Source organism: Felis catus, chromosome C2, assembly GCF_018350175.1.
Source record: "Felis catus isolate Fca126 chromosome C2, F.catus_Fca126_mat1.0, whole genome shotgun sequence".
Classification (NCBI taxonomy): Eukaryota; Metazoa; Chordata; class Mammalia; order Carnivora; family Felidae; genus Felis; species Felis catus.
In genome coordinates, this window is record NC_058376.1 from 147,884,818 (window position 1) to 147,907,337 (window position 22,520).

The 22,520-nt window shown below is 42.0% G+C and overlaps 1 protein-coding gene across 1 annotated transcript; it reads right to left on the reverse strand.

The window, feature by feature from the left end:
* Positions 1–152: 152 nt before the first annotated feature.
* On the reverse strand, positions 153–22,520 carry CMTM6 (CKLF like MARVEL transmembrane domain containing 6). Its single transcript, XM_023260653.2, has 4 exons — positions 22,294–22,520; positions 10,317–10,493; positions 5,722–5,820; positions 153–2,727 (listed from the first exon to the last, which is right to left on the reverse strand). The coding sequence occupies exons 1-4, from the start codon at positions 22,429–22,431 to the stop codon at positions 2,593–2,595; spliced, it is 549 nt and encodes a 182-aa protein (XP_023116421.1). The 5' UTR covers positions 22,432–22,520; the 3' UTR covers positions 153–2,592.

Here is a 22,520-nt window from a genome sequence, read left to right on the forward strand (position 1 = left end):
ACTTCCTACCTGTGCCTCACACCTGGGCAGACGCACAGTCCAGTATCCCACCAAAGTACTTACCAAGATTGTACAGCCCACTCCTAGAACTCTGGAGAAAGTTTTCATCTTCAACATCAGGCTTCTGTGATAATGAAACAACTACAAAGGTGTAGACAATAAAATGGATTTATTTAAAAAGAAAACTACAAAATTTGACATTCAGAGAGATAAAAAAAAAGAAAGAAAGAAAGAAAAAAGACCCACAGGATTTAAACTGATAAATACAAAAGCGATTGGCTATAAACAATGTAAAAATACATTTCCCAGTCCCCAAGCAGAACATAATTTAAGTATGGCAGTTATAAAATTCTTACATTGTATGCATTTTCTCTTAAAATCTTTAAGAACCATTTTAAACAGTTTATTTGTATAAAATATAACAAATCTAACATGGCTGTTAATAAAAAATTATGTGACATTTCAGTTTATTGAGTTTGCCCTTTTTCGGACATCAAAGGGGTTTTGGTCCCAAGTTTTCCTTGAACTTTTTTTATTCACCACGTGGTCTTTTTACTCGAATTCCTTCTACAATAGAAGAGGGGGGCCAATCAGTCATGGGTCCCATAGAGAACAGGATGAAGAAAGTTCCAGAGGGACCCAAAATACCAGCAAATACATTATCTTTCTGCAAAGGGAAGGTTAAGTGGCAGCTAAGAGGCCCACTTCTGCACCAATAAAAGAGACGCAAGCCAAGCCTCAGAGCGAGCAGCGCTGCGGCTCGATGCCGACGTGCTGTACAGACGCGGCCAGCTGGGACACGTCCCATCAAACTTAACGAAGCCCGTGCACGCGCGGGGACCCTGAGGTAGCCCGGATGGTTTGCTGTGAAAGCCCAGCTGGGTCTGGATGATATTTAAAATGACAGTGTACAGTCAGGGGTGAAATTCCAGAACTTGCTGACCATACGCTACTTATCTTCGAACCACTCTTCATTCTGGGGCCCAGGACCCAAGCTATTTCTCCTCTCATGGATGGTACGCCCAGTAAAGACAGCATCCGTGATCGGGTTCATTATCCCCTAGGCGGGTAGTGGTGACAGCACCACGGGCACTAGCATCCAAACTTGGGAACAAATGGATACAGTCCTGAGTCATCAAGAGAGGGCAGCAGCCGCGGGAGGCCGTGCTGCTGAACTCTGACCACCGCACCTGCCACATCCACACACACAAATGAGAAATTTCAAACGGATAGGGTCATTAAATGGTCTCACTGGGAACACGATTCCACTCCTTCAGAAGGAGTCCACCTAGCCCCAGAGACTTCCACCAAAGTCCTGAAGTACCTGACACGTGGGCTTACTGCCTTCACACCAGAGTCCTGAGTCAAAATTCTAAGAGGAGGACAAGAAAGACCTACTCTGTGAACCCCTTGCTCAGAAAGGACCAAGTGCCCTGGCCGGCTGGCTCTAAGACAGCCTGCCAGCAAGAGGCCATTCTTGCAAACGATCAGAACGAGTCTGAAGCGGAGTGGCTGGGCTGCCCCTCACACCATCCTCAGGGTTAACCTGGGCAGGATTTGCTAGATACTTCCTTAAGAAGGTCTCCCCCAAAGAGAAGTCAGAGTAATCCCCGACGTGGAAGCAAGAAACCTAAAGATCCCGCTGCATACTCTGTGCAGTTAAAAGGGCCCCAAAGTTTGGACTACCTAAAGACAACCGCCATCGGCCAGAGACTTCTCTCTGTCAGATGATGAAACAGTGTATGGACCATGTGGATAAAGAGAGAAGGGAGAATCTGAAATAGATGAAAAATCAAAAGCTGGGGTTTTGAAAAGAGGGTAGGCTTCAAAGAAAACGCTGAACAGACTGATACAGCTGTATTAACTTCGGTAGGAAGAGCCATATATCAACAGGGGAATGGACCAATTCCTAGCTCCCAGTATGAACTTCTCTCTTCAGACAGTGGTAAGCAGTTGAAGCCTATTTTTAATAATCACTGTATTGTTCAAGAAGTGTATCTTTTTTTATCTTTGGTCCTTGGCCATGAGAGTTTCTTCCATTTTTCTGTGTGTTATATTATATAAAAAATCTTTTTTTTTTTCGCTTATCAACAACAAAGTGCAGTATAAACATAGGGTTTCTGATATTGTTTCTTTTCTACGTATAAAATAACAACACCTCCCATACAGTTTCTATTATGCTAGAAAAGGTCTCAGAAAGAGTTAATAATAATTATCCTAAAACATTACCATATAATTTTAAGGCTGAGTGAGATACAGTAAAGCCTGGGTATTTCAATGACAGAATAAAAGATCATCAATTGAGCTATGTGATTTAAAGAAACAACTGTCCTCCGAAACAGAAACAAAACCATTTCATTTGACAGAAGTTTTAACTGTTATTTAAATATATATATTTTTTGAAACAGAAAGTTCTCTGGCCTAATTTGTGGTGACTGACACAGAGTCCAATATTGATAAAAGTGCCTTCCTGCCCTTCCCCTTGTTCCCCCAAAGAAGTGGTTTAACCATTACATAAATTCTACAAGAGTTTGTGCCAGGGCTCAGGCATTACGCAGCTGATACCTTATGCAACACCTATTCCCTAGGTCCTTAAGCATTAAGTGGTTCAGTGGCCTCTGTCCTCCTGGTAGCCTCAGGTTTTCTCATCTGGGACTCCTGTTGTTTCTCCCAGACCATACTGGCAAAGTCAAACAGGAACATAAAACTTGCTAGGAATCCAAACACCTGGGGAGAAGAAAGGGCGAAGGTTGTATGATGAGTTTTGGAATGTAATCTCACATTTCCTACTGGGCTCTGAAAGCGTTTTATACAAGCAACACGATTCATCAATTTTATCTTATACACGTTATTCTCAACCCCTGGTAATAAAAGACTTTTTAAGGTCATCAGAAAACTAGAAGTTACAAAAAAAAATCTAGAATAATGGCTACTAGTTGAAGTTCCACAAAAGAGAGATGTCCTGCCTTATGTGTGCATGTGGGATGTGGGGTGCCAAACCTGTGACACTAAGGTTAATAGATGAAAAACAAAACCGTAGAAAATGATACAAAACACAGGATTATTGGCAATGGTTAGACTGACTCACAGGTGAGATAAGAGAAATACGTGAGTAGGGAGTGAGTGAAAATGGCACAAAGTGATCACTATCAAAACAGAAATTCTATTTCGAAGATACTTTTAGGTTAAATTACCTAAAAAATATTTTCCAGTTACTTGTCACACTGTCATGACACAGCAACATGACACCACGACCTACTTCCTCTTCCTTAAATCACTTCCTCATTGCACTCCTCTAACATACGATCAAGCATTCTGAGAATTCTGTTAAGAAGAAATCTTCTTCACTAGCAAAACACTTAAAGAAATGGGGGCCAAAGAACGGCTCTGTAAAAAGAGAAACTGATGTATGTGATGCCTAAAGTCCCTTCCACCTCTAGCACCCCATCTCCATGATTTTTTATTATCGCTTTTTTTTTTTTTAGTTTTAAGTTTTCCAGTTAGTTAACATACAGTGTAATGTCAGTTTCAGGTCTATAGTTATTCAACAGTTCCATACATCACCCGGTGCTCATCTCGACAAGTGCTCTCCTTAATCCTCATCACCTATTTACCCCTCTGGTAACCATCAGTTTGTTCTTTTTTTTAAATTATTTTAATGTTTATTTATTTCTTTTGGGAGAGGGAGAGAGAGAGAGACAGAGAGAGAGCGCGCCAGGGAGGGGCAGAGAGAGAGGAAGAGAGAATTCCAAGCAGGCTCCGCCCTGTCAGCACACAGCCCTACGCTCAATCTCATGAACTGTGAGATCATGACCTGAGCTGAAATTAAGTCAGACATTTAACTGAGCCTCGCAGGCGCCCCCAGCAGTTTGTTCTTGATTTTTAATATTTTGTTGTAGTTCCAATCTCTTGACTTTTCACACCCAACCCCTCAAGAACATGCATCCTGCCTCATTTCACTATAAAGCAAACTGAACTCCAAATTCATCAATTTACCCAAATAGCCCCAATATATCCAACCTAAATTTAATTATCAATCCCACATCTCTAAAGCCAAGTCGCTTCTCCCCTCTAGAGTCTTCATTTTGGCTTGATGGCATCTATCCCCTTACTGGGCAAACATATTACACGCTTTAAGGACAGATCAGATGTCACTGTGTCTGTGAAGCCATCCCTGACCCCCTCGAGAGCCCCAGTTCATGCAGGGCCCTCTATGCCGTAGCCTCCAGACAAATGATATTCCCGATCTTTTGCTCACATACTTTTCAATTTTGTCTTCTTTTTTTAATGGACTCCCTTACTAATTTAAGTCTGTAAATTTTTTTCATAATAAGTTGCAAAAGGTAATGTCCAGCATATTATAGTGAGTTTTTTTTAATTTTTATTATTATAAATACTGAGTTTTTAAATTACCAGTCACTCTTAAATATAGCCAATGAAATCTAAATACTGTAATAGTCTAACACATCACCTAATTATACAAATAAGCTTTGTTTTAACAACCGGGAATTTTATGCCATGCTTTTTTCCCCCTCTTCAACTCAACTTTCCTCAATTCTATTTCACTTCCTCTAAGGATTTTATAGCAATGAACTTCTATACCTTAAAACATTTCACTGATCACCCTATCATACTCCTCTGCAATACAAATATATATAAACTGAAATTAACCATAAGGGCCATTAAAACTTAGATCTTTCTCTTCATGTACCGATTGGTTCATGTATTTATGATTATGGTTCAGGCATAAGTATTACTTGTTGCTAGAATGAGTCAAGGTTCAGCACTGATTTAATTTCGGTTTTGTTTTGACATGTGTGCGAACAAATTGCTCACATGAACAGGTAGATATAACCATGCAAGTCCCTGAACTCCTTTTAAGTTTTCTATAATTGAGAGTAGTTTTAATGATCTATTAGCTGACAACTCAATTAATTATAACTTCAAATTTGTTATGAACAAAGTATTAATTGGAATCCAGCTGACTTGCAAGAGGATTTGTTATTGTCATTTGTCTGTGTTCACAAATCCACGACATGACCCTTGATTTGTAATTCTGAAATCCAAAAAGCTACAAAAACTCAAACGTTTTCATGATTTACTTGGCTCAAAAGTGACACCAGGCAAAACTACTTACAGTCTTTATCCCCTTTACTGTGAGTATTCATGGTTCAGAAATATTAACATGTTGGATTACAGGGTCTGCCCAGGCCCTCTGCAGCACTGCCTTTGTAAAATCCAGAATATTCTGAATTAAAAAAAAAAAAAAAATCTGGTCCTCCAAGGATTTCAGATAAAAACATTTCCTTATCGATCTCATCTACCAGGCTGAACCTTTCGATCATTTCTCCTGTGTATTCTCTACACCTAGTGTGGCTATTTTACACCTGCCACGTATGCGTGTTTTTGCTGCACTGCAAAGTAGAAAAGAAGATACGGAAGTCAGATAACAGAGTCAGTTCTACCCCTTCCATTGGCAGGAACACATTCATATGTGGAGTGATTAGGTTTTTATTAACAAAACGTGGTCAAATTCTAAACACAGGTTCTAGGTTGCTATATCATATTTATTTGCTCTTAGGTCCTCCGTTCAAAATTACACTGAAAAATAAGTTAAAAGATGAACAATGCTCCCCTATTGTACAATCTTTTAGTACTTTCCAAGCTCCATACTTCTAAGGAAACAAAAATAAGCAAGGGTTCAAAATACAAGGTACTCACAGTGGCAGCTGTCTCAGCTGGGGTCCTGTCATGTGTGGAAACGAAAATGATGGATGCCAACAAAAACACACATCCTGTGCCCAAAGTAATATAGAAATCCTACACACGTGCACAAAGAATACAGTAGGGTTAGGTTCATAGAAACAAATGTTTTTGGCTTTTACTTTTAAAAAACTTTGGTGACACAGCTTTTTCATGCAACCCAAATTTACATGCTTCAGCTTCTAACTTTTCCATAAGCTTGGCATTCATTAATTACCCTGTAAAGGAATGCTATCCATACTTTGGATGGGGCATATTCAGAGCACATCACAAGATAATCTTTCAATAAAAGCAGTTCCCCAAAAGGCCATGCGTGTGTATGTGTGTGTCGTTTTCTCTAGGACGTATTAGAATTTCCAAAGCCGTTTATTACATGCCATCTTCCTTCCAGCAAAAACAAAAACAAAAACAAACAAAAAAAGAAAAACCAGAAACAAAAAAATTTTTCTTCCCTTTCAAAGTATAGATGGTCCCTGACTTACAATGGTTCCGCTTATGGTTTTTAACTCTGGTGCCAAAACACTATGAATTCAGTAGGAACTGTACTTCCAGCTGTGGGTGTGGGTCCTCTCTCAGGCTGGCGCTGCGCGGGATGACCCCCATCGTGCTGCTGGGCCGTGGCAGCGGCTCTCGGTCAGCCCCCAATCACGAGGGTAAACTACCGGTACTCTGACAGCCCTTCTGTATCCACACAGCCCTTCCGTTTGTCACTTTCGGGACAGTACTCAATGACATGAGTCAACACGTTATTATCAAACAGGCTTTGTGGGAGATGACTGTGCCCAACTGCAGGCTAAAGTAAGTGTTGTGAGCACACTAAGCTATGATGTTCAGGGGGCTAAGTGTATTAAATGCACTTTCGACTTAACGGTATTTTCAACTTACGATGAGTTTTATCGGGATGTAACCCCGTCATAAGTTAAGGAAGATCAGGATTCTATGCTAGGATGGCCTCTCTGAGAGTACTTCAGTGCTTTGAAAGCACTCTAGAAAAGAGAGAATCAGATGAGCCACCTGTCATTAACCAAATAAAATTATGCCAATAGTATGTTTTTAGACACGTAAATTTTCTGGAATAACGTATTGCTTTCAATCGTTCCAAGTAAGTAACCCAAAATGGGCTTGTATGATGAGATTCTCTGCTCTGTAGAGGCTTCCATATCTCATCATAATGTAGCTCACGACACAAAGTTCTCCATGGGTTCCCAAGGGCTCTCTGGCATTATTTGGTAAGGCTCCCTCTCAGATGCCAACTGCAAACAGCACTTGACATGCACACTTGATTCAGAGGAGAAACCGATAAAATGACAGCCATTGCTCAGAGTTTTAAGTCTGATACTTTCAGAGTTTCCTGAGATGCATCTCCAGTAAACCTAATATCGATAAAACTACCCAACACAGAATTCCCAGACTGTCCGCTGTTCACGTAACATTTACAAACAAATTTAAGAGATTTTCTTTTTGCTTCTAAAAGAGGTGTTTTTCTATAATACTTTTGTTTTTCCTATTCCTTTGAATGTTATTTCAAATCGGCGACACACAAATATAAAACTCCATTTACTAATATTTGGATTTCATTCAAGGAGGTATTAAACAGGACAACCATTTTGAGACAGAATAATTTACTGTTCGATAAATATGGGCTCTGGAACCAGACCACCTGAGTTCAAATCCCAGTTACACTACTTCCTGCTGTATAACTTTGAATTTGTTACTTAATTACCTGTGTGCCTTAGTTTCTCCATCTGCAAAATGGGAATAAGAACAGTATCTTCTTCATAAGTGATTCTAAAGATTTGAGTTAATCTGTGGAAAATGCTTAGACCGCCAGTATCAGGCACACAGTAAGTGTCCCACAACTTTTGGCTACTATTACTCTTGACAGAATGTGAGCCACAATAGCATGGAATAGAAACGATTCTCCCTTCAAAAAGCTTATTGGTCCTCCCTAGACACTACCACCATCACCACCCCATCACACACTCAAAACAGAAAACCTCTGACATTAAAAAAGTATTTGAGTCCGTTCACATGTCAGGAGTAAAAGTGATTTTTAAACCTTTCAAACAAACATGGAATCCTTACAGTGTTAGGTGAAAAGTACAACATATATGACTGTAACTCTTAATCATCAGCTATGAATAGACACAAAACACCCAAAAGAAATAAAATATTTACAGTTTTTTTGAAAAATATCTACAAAGGCTGTTTTAGGATGAAATGACTGATTTATTCCTTGCCCTACCCCCCAGCATTTTAAGATCAGCACTTACTCTAAAATAACTTAAATGCTCAAGATGTCATAAATGTTTTACATCTTGTTTAGTTATAGACCATTAAACTGGAAAATACTGTAATATTGTTTCTTGTCAAAAAGATCAAGGTTCTTAAACACTACAGATGCAGCACTAAAGTTTAAACATTTTTAAAAATATTCGTACGGACAGTGATACTGTTTTGCTGTGGAGAGAGTAAAAGCTGAAAAAAATCACTTCAATCTTACAATGTTTACAATATAAATTCATACACTGGAACTAAAAATCAATCAGCTCAGACACAAGTTAACTTTTCACTTGCCCCCAAATCTTACCACATACCTGTCTGCAGAAAGGAAGGACTTAGAGATTACAAATATGATTACCAAAAGCTCGAAGATATTCTCTGTATCCTCATCTTAATATGCATATTCCATACAATAAATAGGCTCAGTTACTGTCATCATTATACAGAGATCTAGACACCGGGGGGCTGATATCGGCCATGACAGCATCTAAAGTTGGCTAGGGCACTGGTTCCAACAGGATTCAGCGGTGGCCACAGAACGGAATCCAGGGTGTGGAGGGTTCTTCTGGGTTCCAATCTCGGTTTATTTTTACCCTAGCTGTGTAACTTTGGACAAGTTACATAACCACCCTGAATCTAAGTTTCCTCAATGGAAAAATGGAGCATTATAATATGAGGATTCTAAGTCACAGTATATAAAGTATCTGACACGAGTCTGTGCTGACAGCAGCTGTTACCAAGGAAGGTAATGGAACGGTCATATACTGGCCACACCAAGATCCGCATGTGTGTGCTCATCAAAGACTTGATGGATGGGATTCAGACTCTACCTGTTTTGTTTTGTTTTTTTCAAAGTTACTTTTTTAACTATTGTGGTATCAATTTTTTGTTTAATTTTTAACCTTAAAATAATTCTTTTAAGAGAAGGTAACAGATCTTACAGCACAAAATGATAAAGGGTAGTACAAAAGGGTGTACAGATAAAAATAAGTATCTTAGGTGTATACTAATATATGACCCAATGTTTACTTCTCATTAATTCAAAACAATAACAGAATTTTACTGATTTGTATTTATCTTGTTACACTGTTTTGTTTTGTTCTTTTTTTAAAGTAATCTCTACCCTCAGTGTAGGGCCTGAACCCACAAACTCGAGATCAAGAGTCACACACTCTACTGACTGAGCCAGCCAGGTGCCCCTATCCCTTATTCTTAATAGTTAAAAATTTATCCTAAGTTTTATCTTTTCCCTCAGAGATGTGAATTCTTACATATGTCGACCCTGACACGTACAATTCTTCACAAACCACTACTGTTTTACTCCAATACTACTGAAGAAGTAAAATGCTCAATCCTTCCTTCCTTCCTTAAGTGCAGTCAGTGTGTGAATCATCTGATGTGTCATCTCACAAATCCACACTATACTCAAATAAAAACATGCGCTAGCAGACCGGGTTTAGAAAGTTATGTATCACTGATTTTGTGAAAATAAAATTTCCAATGTGCACTTTCATTAAAAGGGAAATTTCTGAACAATGAATTCAACAAATGCCTCCTTAATCCACTTATGGATAAATTTCTTTGTAATAAAAATCAAAACCACAGGTAGGATTATGTGGTGTCACCTTTTAAAACATTTTTTTACTACTATTTTTTTTGAGAGCGTGCACATACACATGGCGGGAGAGGGCCCAGGAGACAGAGCCAGAGAATCCCAAGCAGGCTCCATGCTCAGTATGGAGCCTGACGTGGGGCTCGACCTCGTGACCTTGAGATCACGACCTGAGCTGAAATCAAGGGTCGGATGCTTAACCGACTGAGCCACCCAGGCACCCCTGTGTGGTGTTTCATTTTAAAAGTTCCAGAAATACGTCACATTAGTTCATCACTCTCTCTAGCATCCAGCATAATGCCTGGCACAGGACAGGTACACAATGAGAAACTGTAGAGCCCACGAACGACACCCTGAAATGTGAGAAATCAAAAGTGACAAAAATCCTAGTTTTTAAAAAATACCTAACGGGAGTTAGGGGAAACCACCCATAACTGTCAACTCCTGGCCGTGTCCGTCCTCCTTCTCATCCCATTTTCCCCGTCTCCCCCACCATCTGGCAGGGAAAATGGAGTTGCCGAAGGGCAGAACTGGAACAATGGATAGTGTCTTCTCCTGCTCCTGAATGTTGCAAGCATCCCTAGTTTGAACAATAAAACAGCACAGGACTCCAAACAGCTATGTTCTTCATAGAGGGATGACAGGTCTTCATGCTTACCGATGACTTGACTTTGACAGCATCGACTCTGTCATAAACTGGAGTGCAGTACACAATCAGAATGAGGAGACTCAGGAGAAAGGCACTGCAGCTCACAAATTCAAAAAAGTAAAGTCCTCCACACAAAGTGCATTGTGACACGACTTCCTCGCAGACGAAGGCCAGCAGAGACAGCAACTACAAAAGAAACAGAACATTTCACTTAAGTGTTTTCCGGAGAAGCCTACAGTATTCAGAAAACATATTGGTCCACGCAACTATCTGTGAAGTGGAGACCAGGGCAAACACGATTACTAAATGCAGCTGACCCACACAGAACTTACAGTCCGGTTGCCTTGAAGGGAATCCAAGTACGCAAATAATTAACTACCAAGTGCTAAAGGCCAGAATGGGCAAAACAGCGTGTTGCTATAAAAGCACACAGGAGAGGCCCTCCACTTGGGGGGGTCAGGAGAGGGTTCCCGAAGGACAGGAGGGTCAGCTTCGGGGGTAAAAGACAGGGAAAGAAGCTCGAGGCAGAGAAGCAGTCCACAGAAAGACCTGGAGGTGCAAGAGCTTGGTACCCCTCCCACCCCAATGCATACATATATCCCCCCGCCCCACTGAACCATGCAGTGAGTTGAGTCCGCATGGTTCAACTATCCAGTGTGAAGGAAGGGGACCACAGCACAAAAATGATTAAACTAGACTAGGGAGGTAAGCAGAGGCTAGATCTAAATGTCCTCTCTTATTATTAAAAATCGGATTTTAAGGATTTTGACGCAAATGGGCAGCACAATCAGGTCTATGCTTTTAGTAGTTCTTGCTGGCTACAACATGGAGAAGGGACTGGGGAAAGGGCAGATCCTGGGATGGACATCCAGTTGGGAAGGTGATGTAGGAAATCAGGGCAAGACAGTGACCAGGTAGCAGTAATGGAGAACAGTCTGAAATCATTGCAAGACGCAGTAGAAGCCCTTATCAGGACACATTTAAACAGAGTAGGAAAGGGGCACCTGGGTGGCTCAGTTGGTTAAGCATCCATCTTGGGCTCAGGTCATGTTCTCACGGTTTGTGGGTTTGAGCCCCGCCATCAGGCTCTGTGCTGACAGCTCAGAGCCCGGAGCCTGCTTCAGATTCTGTGTCTCCCTCTCTCACTACCCCTCCCCCACTCATACTCTGTCTTTCTCTCTGTCTCAAAAATAAATAAACATGAAAAATAAATAAATAAATGGGGTGCCCGGGTGGCTCAGTTGGCTGAGTGCCCGACTTCAGCTCAGGTCATGATCTCACAGCTTGTGGGTTCGAGCCCTGCGTCAGGCTCTGTGCTGACAGCTCGGAGCCTGGAGCCTGCTTCGGATTCTGTGTCTCCTTCTCTCTCTGCCCCTCCCCAACTCGCACTCTGTCTCTGTCTCTCAAAGATGGATAAACATTTAAAAAAACTTTAAAAAATAATAAATAAATAAATAAATAAACAGACAAATAAATAGAGTAGGAAATAAGATAACATACTTGAACGCTTTAACTTAAAACGAAAAAGCACATTTATTCACCAATCTTTTGAAATTGGGCTTTTCTTGGAGTTTGAGCCTACTGACTACAACTCCACATCATGTTTTCTGCACTCATCACTTTCTTCATCTGTAACTACCACTTCCAGACCAATGTTAGTTGAAGTGGGGCAAGGCCTTGGACACCTGAGAAGCAGAGTGCAGAATCCTTCTAGATTTGGACAAGTTTTACTAGCCTTCTACAACAGGCGTCTCGCTCTAACTTAATTCCACAACAAATACTTTAGTAATTTATTTTTCGGACTTGCCAAAGCATACAATTTCGTTTTCACAGGAAACAACTCCTTTCCACACTCAATTTTAGTCTGTGTGATATTTAGTTAAACGTCTGACGATAGAAAGCGTAATTAGCAGTATTGCAAATAACACAAGTCGACTGATGGCAGAGGCGAGAGTGTTCAAGAGGGCCTGAAGTCATATGCTCACTCGAATGTAAATTTAAAAAATTAATTAATTAGTTTAAAAAAAAAAGCGCGCAAGAGGGGCCTCAAGTGTGCTCAAGGGTGCCAGACAGGGGCGTGGGTCAGAATGCTGTGCCCTAAACGGACAATGGTTCACTCTGGTGAACTCGGCAACTCACCATTACATGAAAGCACCCCACTGTCGTAGGCACACACGATACTGATGCACTGGGGCCTCACTGCAGAAAGAAGAGTCGGGTCTTTTTGGTTTTTCTTCTTTTTTTTAAGAGGCAAGGGTGCTGGGGAGAGAATCCATTCAGTTTTAAATATCCTGGGTATGAGGGGTTTGTGAGAGAGCGAAGGAAGGTATCTAGGAGGCAAAAGGGTACGCAGGTCTACAGCCCAGGGGAGAGGTCGCAGGTGGAGACGAAGACGTGGGCATCAGACAGTGAGATCCCCCAGAAGGAGGAAAGCTAGCTTAGGGCAGAACTCTGAGCAACCCCACGATTTAAGGGATAGACAGAGGCGGAGACACCAGCAAAGGACAATCAGGAACAGCATTCCAAGCGGGTAGGAGAACAAGAAAAAAGGATTTCTACCAAGAGAAAGTAATCAAGAATAATGAATGCTACTTAGAGGTCAGGTAAGAACGACACTGAAACACTTACATCATACAGGGCTACAGGCGGCTGCTGGTGACATCAGCAAGCCCATGGCAGTGTGGTCAGACAGGGAGGCTAAGATTACAGCACTGCACAGTGAGAAGTGAGAGGAGGACAAAGCGGTGAGATAGAGCCAGCACAGTCACAAGCTGTACTCTGGAAAGACTGGCCAGACAGGGGAGTAGTGGACAAGGTCAAAGGGATGGGAATTTCAAGATGGGAGAGAACTGAGCATGCTTAAAAAGGCAGAAACCAGTAAGATGGGTGGGTCTCAAGACGAAGAAGAAAAGAAGCTCTCTATAGGTAGGATTTGGGGCTCAGGTTTGGGGCTAACTCTCCTCTAGAAACAGAAAGAAGAGAAAGAAGAGAGGTTCACTTGGGCAGGTTTGTGTTGGGCAGGGTTGTGTGGGTTGTGTGGGTTTTGTGAAAGCTAGGGGAGTTTCCTTTGAGCGTTAAGACCATCAAGATGGTGACCTAAACCAAAGCCTATCGGGAAATGTCATTTTGCCCCTCAGGCCAGAAGCAACCAGATATATTAATGGCACCAAGAGTGCTACCAAAAGAAGCAGATACATGTCACTGCATAGTATAAAAATGCTAACCTACAACATACTGTCATCAAGAAGAAGTCAATGGCACAGCCACTCTGGAAAACAACTGACCAGTCTCTTAAAAACTAAACAGGTGACTGCCATATGACCCAGCAACTGCATTCCTACCTTCTCCAGGAGAAATGAAAACTCACGCTTAGGCAAAAAACAAATACATGGATGTTCATAACAGTTTTATTCATAATAGTTCTGGAAACCGGAAACCATCCAGATGTCCTTCCACCATGAAGCAAACTGTGGTACACCCATAACATGGAATACTGCTGAGCAATAAAAAGGAACAAACTTCACATACACAACAAGTTAGATGATCTGCCAATTATGCAAAGTGGAAAAAATTCCAAAACTCAAGGGTTACCTACTACATGGTTCCACTTACATAGCCTTCTTCAAATAACCAATTACAAAGCTGGAGAGCTCATTAGTGGTGGCCAGGGGAGAGGGGAAAGGTGTGGCTCTAAAGGGGTGGCATGAGGGAACCCTACGGTGATAGGACGGTTTCTGGAACAGTTGTGGTAGCGACTCTAGGAAGCTACACATGTGATAAAACTGCAGAGAAATGTACACACACACACACACACACACACACACACACACAGAGTACAGGGGCCCTCCCTGTACATTTTGCTTCACAAGTTCCTGTGAATCTATAATTATTTCAAAAGAAAAAGTTAAAAAGGAAAAGGTCAAACCTACATTGGTATGAAGGCCTCTAAGGGATTTCTCCCCTCCAACGAAATTCTGAAAAGAATCTATGTAAGGATAAACACAGATCTTACTGCTAGGATTTCCTACAAGTTAGTGAGTCATAAAATAGTCCAGCATATCCCAAACAACTTCATTCAGAGAGAGGTCAGGTAAGGCACTCCCAATCATTGCACCCGGGATACAAAGTGACACAGCAAGACGAATCCCAGAAAGCCATTGTGTAAAGGTACTTCCCCAATCTCCTGAAATTATAATTACAGGATGAGTTTGTACATGACTCCAGTATAATAAAATACTAAATGTCTAATATTCCATTTGCTTTATTCTTGCCTCTATGTTGAATCTTACCCAACTTTTCGCAGTTTCTCTATGAGAAATTTGCAAAAATATACCTCAGGTGTACACAAGTCAATTAACTGTGAGAAGATCTCAGCCTAAAACTCTTAACTGGGGTCTGAGAAGAGATGATCGTGAGCCATTCTTATTACAATAAATTAGATTATCAGGAACACTCCCATCTGTGTAGCCTATAGGACAGTAAAATCTTTTCTAGAGACATACAGACTGTTTGTCTATTCTTTGCAAGACACTGGCAGGATCTAGCTCAGGTAGCAGCAATCAGTGTCTTCATTACAAGTCCTGCTCCAAACTTTTTTTTTTTTAATTTTTTTTTAATGTTTATTTATTTTTGACACAGAGCGCAAGTCGGGGAGAGTGAGATAGAGAATCTGAAACAGGCTCTAGGCTCTGAGCTGTCAGCACAGAGCCCGATGCGGGGCTCGAACCCATGAACCGTGAGACCGTGACCTGAGCTGAAGTCGGAAGCCCAACCGACTGAGCCACCCAGGTGCCCCAATCCTGTTCCAAACTTATTAACAGGAGTCATTCTCACTGACCTTAAGCCTCAGATGGGTATTAAAAGGCAGATTCTGCACAGACACCCTGAGAGACTAAAGGGGTACAATACCAAGTTTGGGCATTTACTAGTTCCTACTCCCAGTTAAAGGCCAAGCGATCGGCACTACAAACTATATTCAGTATGAAGTTTACTCCTGACTCCCCATCTCTGTCCGATGCCCCTAACCTTCCTATATATAATCTCTGACAGCACTATACGGTACCTTTATGTTATACACCGGAAACTGATACATGTCAATTATATCTCAATTTTAAGAAACTTTTTCAAAAAGTGTATTTGAGTATTATTGATCCAACACTGTAGTACGTACAGGAACACAAGGACAGGGCAGCAAGATCAGTGCATAAGAAAACAATACACCTCATAACTGAACATCCATTATCTGTAAATTTGGGAAATCTCAGGAGAATGCTTGGATCCACCTAATAGTGGCTAGAGAAGGGTAAGTGGAAAAGTGAGACTCAAAGCAGGGCCAAGAGACACATACGATCTAGACAGACAGAGGACATTCCAGGTGGGGGACAGAAAAGAACAGATTCATGAAGGCAAGAATTTGCATGGTAAGCCCCGCAGAAATAATAGGACAACTGACCTAACTGGGTGGGGAGTGATGGTAAAAATGTTTAAGGAGCCAGGTGTTAGGTTATGTGATGATCTGGCCAGGGAGTATGGATTCTGGATGAAAGCAACAGGGACTGCCCGCCTGGTTTAGCTGGTTACAAGGCAGGAGGCGCAGAGGACCGGGTGGGGCGTGAAAGAGTATCACAGTTCAGGAGTAGGAAGGAAAAGAGAAACTAGCACCTGACAACCAAGTCACAGGAAGTATAACACTTCTTAGGAAAACTCCTTAATAAGCAAGTAAACAGGGGCAGCTGGGTGGCTCAGTGGGTTAAGCATTTAACTCTTGATTTCAGCTCACATCATGATCTCATGAACCTCATGTCCGGCTCTGTGCTGACAGTGCAGAGCCTGCTTGGGATTCTCCCTCTCTCTCCTTCTCTCTGCCCTTCCTGCTTCTGCTTGCAAACGCACACTCTCTCTCTCTCTCTCTCAAAATAAGTGAACAAACTTAACAAAAAACAACAACAAAAAACTATAGGGGCACCTGGGTGGCTTAGTTGGGTTAAGCGGCCAACTCTCGATTTTGGCTCAGGTCATGATCTTGCGGTTCCTGAGGTCAAGCTCCGCATCCAGTTCTGCGCTGACAGCCTGTTTGGGATTCTTTTTCTCCCCCTCTCTCTGCCCCTCTTCCAACCTCACACATATGTACTCTCTCTCTCAAAATAAATAAATAAATAAACATTAAAAAAAAAAATATATATATATATAACTTAAAAAAAAAAAGCAAGTAAACATACTCCAAATCATTAATCGAAGTGAAGGGGGTGGTAGTAAAGTGGTGCTTATTTTATTTTAATCGTATTTTCTAATTTATGTATATTTTTCGGTAAACAAACACTTTGTAAAAAAAAAAAAATTTTAATGTGAAAGTTAAGAGAAGTAATAATTTCAAGAAATGTGTAGTCCCAGCATTAAATACCAAAGTGGTTAGGAATAAGAAAAGAGGTAAGGTCACTGAACTGGGTAAGGAAAGAATGATGAATGTTAAAAGTAAGTTGAAAGGGGCGCCTGGGCGGCTCAGTCGGTTGAGTGTCCAACTTAGGCTCAAGTCATGATCTCGCGGTTTGTGAGTTCGGGCCCCGCGTCGGGCTCTGTGCTGACAGCTCAGAGCCTGGAGCCTGCTTCGGATTCTGTGTCTCCCTCTCTCTCTGCCTCTCCCCTGCTCATGCTCTGTCTCTCTCTGTCTGAAAAATAAATTTAAAAAATTAAAAAAAAAAAAAGTAAGTTGAAAGGCTCAATTATTATTTTCTGGTAAAGTTTTACTCTCAGTAACATGAAGACCTCACATTAAATATTGCTTAATGAATACTAAGTACCTAACAACAGTATGCCCAGTGCCGCTTCTTCTAATAACATAAAATTTTCCCAAATAGAACTATGGGCATTGTCAAGCTTTTGGAGCTGGGAGCCTCTTGGAGAGCACAGTCTCCTACCCTTGTGTCTACAGGTGATGGAATGAATCTCGGACAGGCCTGGTCCCACGCTGGCCAGGCACAGCCAAAAACCCAGGTCTCCTGACTCCCACTCTGTGCTTTCTCCCCGCCCCCCCCCCCACCCTCCCGGCCGCATAAAAACTGCTTATTAGGTTCATTTGACAACTATGTATATCTGTGTAGGCTTCCCTACAAGACTGGATTTTCAAAGTTACAATCAGAGTTCTGTGCATTTCCCCTTTTGCTGTTAAATGTTACATTAAAACCAACGTGCTAGGGTCAACACATTTGGGAAATCTTAGTGACTAAGACATGGCTTACTCACAGTTCTGGTGATTTAAACATTCAAATAATGACTACCCTGTGTCTCTCTCCGTTTCAGTTTCACTACCCTTTCTGAAACTTCAGTCTTCCTTAAAATTAACAGTCGTTATTAAACACTAAGTCTCTACCATTTGTCTTTAACAGTCTACAACTAAAGCATTTCTCATAAAAAGAACTTTAAAAAAAATTTTTTTTGGAGAGAGAGAGAGAAAGAGCATGAGCAGAGGAGGGGAGCAGAGGGAGAAAGAAACAATCTCAAGCAGGTTCCATGCTCATCATGGAACCCGATGGGGGGGGGGGGGGGGGGGGCTTGATCTCATGACCCTGGGATCACGACCTGAGCCAAAACCAAGAATCAGACGCCCAACGGGCTGAGCCACCCACGCACCCTAAAGAGAACGTTTTAATGTTCGCCATTCATTATAAGGCTCCAACTACAAAATTATATTAATTCGTGAATTAATGACCTTGCTACTAAAAACCGGTAGTCAGGGGCGCCTGGGTGGCTCAGTCGGTTGAGCGTCCGACTTCGGCTCAGGTCATGATCTCGCGGTCCGTGAGTTCGAGCCCCGCGTCGGGCTCTGTGCTGACAGCTCGGAGCCTGGAGCCTGTTTCGCATTCTGTGTCTCCCTCTCTCTGGCCCTCCCCTGTTCATGCTCTGTCTCTCTCTGTCTCAAAAATAAAATAAACGTTAAAAAAAAAACAAAACAAAAAAACCTGTAGTCATATGTAAGGTCCAAGTAAACAAATCTGTCAGCCTGAAGTTCGGCTAAGCCTCCCTTGCCTTAGGCAAATATTGACTCTCAGGAAGGTTCAAAGATATAATTTGCTGACATTATGGATCTTCCTCAAGGTAAAAATATAGCATTTCAATTTAGTACAGATCAATTTTCACATTTAATGGTGAAAAGGACACCATTATAAGATAAACTGCTTCTAGGTGATATGTTTCTTGGGACCTACAGAGTCTAACTTCATTTTATAATTTGATAAATTTAAATCACTGGTGAATTCTAAAGCAAACCGCTTGCTTGAAGAGTCATTATAATCACAGCACTGTGCAGCCATCAGGACATTCAACTGGTACCATGCACACAGTGCCAGCTTGTTGCAGACAGAATATTGCACAGATTTAGATCACTGCACCAGCTTACTAGCAAGGAATCAGGTGGCCAATGGCAATGTTCCCCTTAAGACAAAAACAAACTCCCTCAAAAATAACAACTCCCCCCCCAAACACACACTAGCATAAGGACCAATCTAAAGATAAAATACACTGATAAATAAACTGCATAAATTTAAGACTGCAATGACTCCTTACACTGCATTCCCAGCTGAGTCTTTATTTCTTCTTTAGCTCTGGGAGGGCAGTTGGTAGGTAAGGGATGCTTATATTCTGGACAAGCCTTTGACAAAATAAAAGTTTTAAAGGAATGGTAGTAGACACAGCTATGTAATTCCAAAAGTATCTAACTCAAGAGCTAGTCATGCTCTTTTATCTTTGACCTCTCCTTCCGTTTGTAGGCTCCCCTTGTATCCCTTTGGCGTTCAGCATGTACCAGCACCCCCCAGAGCCGGAGATTTGTAAAAATCTAACACAGTGAAAAGAACCTCGGAGGAAAGCTAATCCAGTCTCCTTTAACTCTAGGAATGTCCTAAGTAGGCAGAGTCTGATTTTTAAGTTTTAGAGTAAGATTCCTTTCTCTTTTGGGGTTTTCAGAATCTGGCAAGATTTGGGGGTTTGGAATAACATACACAAACACAGAAATGCACCACATTTTGGATAAAATGTCACATGACTTCCAGTTCCCTTGTTAAAGTACCTCCTCTCCCAATTATGGGGTTCTCCATTACAGTAGTTTCCTTATTGGAGCTCTGAAAAGCTACTTAATTAAAAAAAAAAAAGTTATCTAGGGGCGCCTGGGTGGCTCAGTCAGTTAAGTGCCTGACTCTTGATTTCAGCTCAGGTCATGATCTTGTGGTTCATGAGATTGAGCCCTGAGTCGGGCTCTGCATTGACAGTGCAGAGCCTACTTGGGATCGTCTCGCTCTCTTTCCCGGCTTCCGTGCTCTCTCTCAAAATAAATAAACTTTAAAAAAATAATAAAATAAATAAAAAGTTATCTAAAGTAAAACAACCTAAAGGCAGAATGTGGCTTTTAAGAATGTACTTCTACTTTAGCAAAGAAAACTTTGCCTGTTGCCCAAGCTGGATGACAGTTTTATTTCATATATAACTTCCTTGGCACTTTCTGCATAACTCCTACAATATACTGTTGTGAAAAGATAAAGGACATTACTGAAACAAAGCAGGAACTAAAAGACAACAATCAAAATGGAAAGCAATAATGAGATATTTTTTAAAATCTGTTTTAAAGAAAGCATTCTTGGGGCACCTGGGTGGCTCAGTCGGTTGAGCGTCTGACTTAAGCTCAGGTCATGATCTCGTGGTTCGTGAGTTCGAGCCCTGCATCAGGGTCGCTGCTGTCAGCACAGAGCCCACTTCAGATCCTCTGTCCCCCTCTCTCTCTGCCCCTCCCAGCTCACACACTCACTCTCAAAAACAAATAAACATTTTAAAAAAAAGAGAAAGTATTCTTATAACATTACAAGTTCCCCATAAAGAAATAAATGCATACCTCATTTTACTACACTTTGCTTTACTGCACTTTGCTTTACTGCACTTTTCAAATTGAAGGTTTGTGACAACAAGGAGTCAAGCAAGTGTATTGGTACCATTTCTCCAACAGCATTTGCTCACTTCAGGTCTCTGTGTCACACTGTGGTAATTCTTGCAATGTTTCAAACATTTTCATTATTATTATATTTGCTATGGTGATGAGTGAACTCACTGAAAGCTCAGATAATGGTTAGAATTTTTTGGCGATAAAATATTTTACATTAAGGTATGCAGATTTTTTAGACAATGCTATTGAACACTTCATTGACTACAGTATAGTGTAAGCATAACTTTTATATGCACTGGAAAACCAAAAAATTCATTAGACTCGATATTCCCTTTATTGCGGCAGTGTGGAACCCAACCCACCGTACCTGAGATATGCCTGTAAATGGATTTCAAAAAGAGACATTAGTTTTTATCCTTTCCCTCTTCTCCTTATGGTATGATGGAGAACAAGCAGGAATAGTCTACCAACTTTTGCGAGCCAAATTCGTCTGCTCCTCTTCTCCACAACCCAGTCAAAAGTCTATCACCAAAATTTCTGGTTGTATTCTTTTCCGGGGATATGGAATACAGTTTATTAAAGTATAAATAAGGTAATGAGGAATTTTACTGTAGCTTTGCCATCTCTGATTAAACAGGAAAAAAACAGAACTGAAAATAGGAGATTTAAGAGGCAGGACACCAATACTGATGATGTCCTTAGAGCAGCAAGAATATTTCAGATGAATACGAATTCTTTTCTGTTCGACAGAGTTCTACTATTTATGTAGAAACGTTTTCAGCTCTACTGCAGAGGAACACAGCTGATATCTAAAAGTCCTGTTCGAACTGACAAAAGAACAGAAAGAAGCACTTCTGGGCAGAAGGAACAGCTGATAACAAAGGCACAATGGCTGGAGGGAACCCCTGATGCCTGGAAAGCACTGAAAGGTTTCCAGTGTGAACCACCCAAAGTGAAGCTGGAAAGAGAGAGAGCCAGACCCTCTTGGGTTCCACGGGCCACACTGTCACCTGCCTCCAAGTGATTCCCAAACTATTCCCAGATGTCATCGTTTTGATAAGTAGTGCCGGTTTTCTGACAGCTATTTTTCTCTTTAATAAAAATAGGCCATCTGAGTTCCAAGAAAGTTAAGTTCTGGTTATCGGAATTCTAAGAACTTAAGTGCTTCCTAAGGAAACCAACTGGCTATTTTTACTTGAGATGATTAAACAAAACCAACTTACAAACGTTCTAGGCAGTCTGATTTTTCCTCTTCCGGAAAATGGTCACCTTGGTTAAAACAGAACTTGGGATGTCAGCGTGTGTGTAGTGTGAATTAAAATTCAAAGGTGTTTTGACATTTTCACTACTGGGTGAAGGCGAGTTTACTGCCTAAAGTAAACGGAAACTCAATAAAATTGAGGGAGAGGTATGCCATGCCCTACTTTTGCTACCTGCACACAAATACAAGCTGTCCCCTTCACTTTGTACTTCGTACACACATATCGCTCCTTCAGAGGTAATTCTTTTCCAGCCAGTATAAGACATCTGGGAGACAATTTACTGAATACACACATCTCAATACCGTGAGGAGTAACGGAAGACTTTGTTCAACAAATTAAACTGCCCCATGGGCTCGTACCAGGAAAACCGCACGAACCAGAGAAAGATAAACACAAAGCACGTCGTAGTCTAAATACAGGCATTTTGGACGATACTGCAGAGTAACAGCTGGGAGAGGAGACGAAGGTCGTAACAGATGATGGAGTGTCAGAAGTCTGAGCGGCTGACTTGGGTTTTCCGACGCATTTCCTGGACCCGCGTAACACGCTCCGGGGCCCTAGGTCGTCCTCGGGGACCCAGCCGGGGAGACCCTGGGGCTGAGAGGCAGCCCGGCGGCAGGAGGTAACGCCCCCCTTTCCAGCAGACAGAGAAGGAACTGGGGGTGTGGAAACCGGGGCTTCCTGAACAACCAGGTCGAGGAGAAGCAGCTCGGCAGCCTCCCAAGCCCGCAGGCCGGCGGCCCCGGGGCCAGACCCCCTCTGCCCCGGCCAGGCTCGCCCACCCCGGCCGCGGACTTACCAGCTGCAAGACTTTGAACAGGCGCCGATGCAACCGAAGCCGGCCTAGAGAGAAGTAGGCGGCCAGGCCGCTCCGGCCGCCCCTGGCAGGGCCCGGGTTCTCCTCAGTGGTGGGGCCGTACACCGCTCCATTCTCCATCGCCCAGGAACGCGGAGGCCGCACAGGTGGCGCCGCGAACTACACCGACTCCAGAAGGACCACCGGCCGGGCCGTCACTTCCTGGGCCC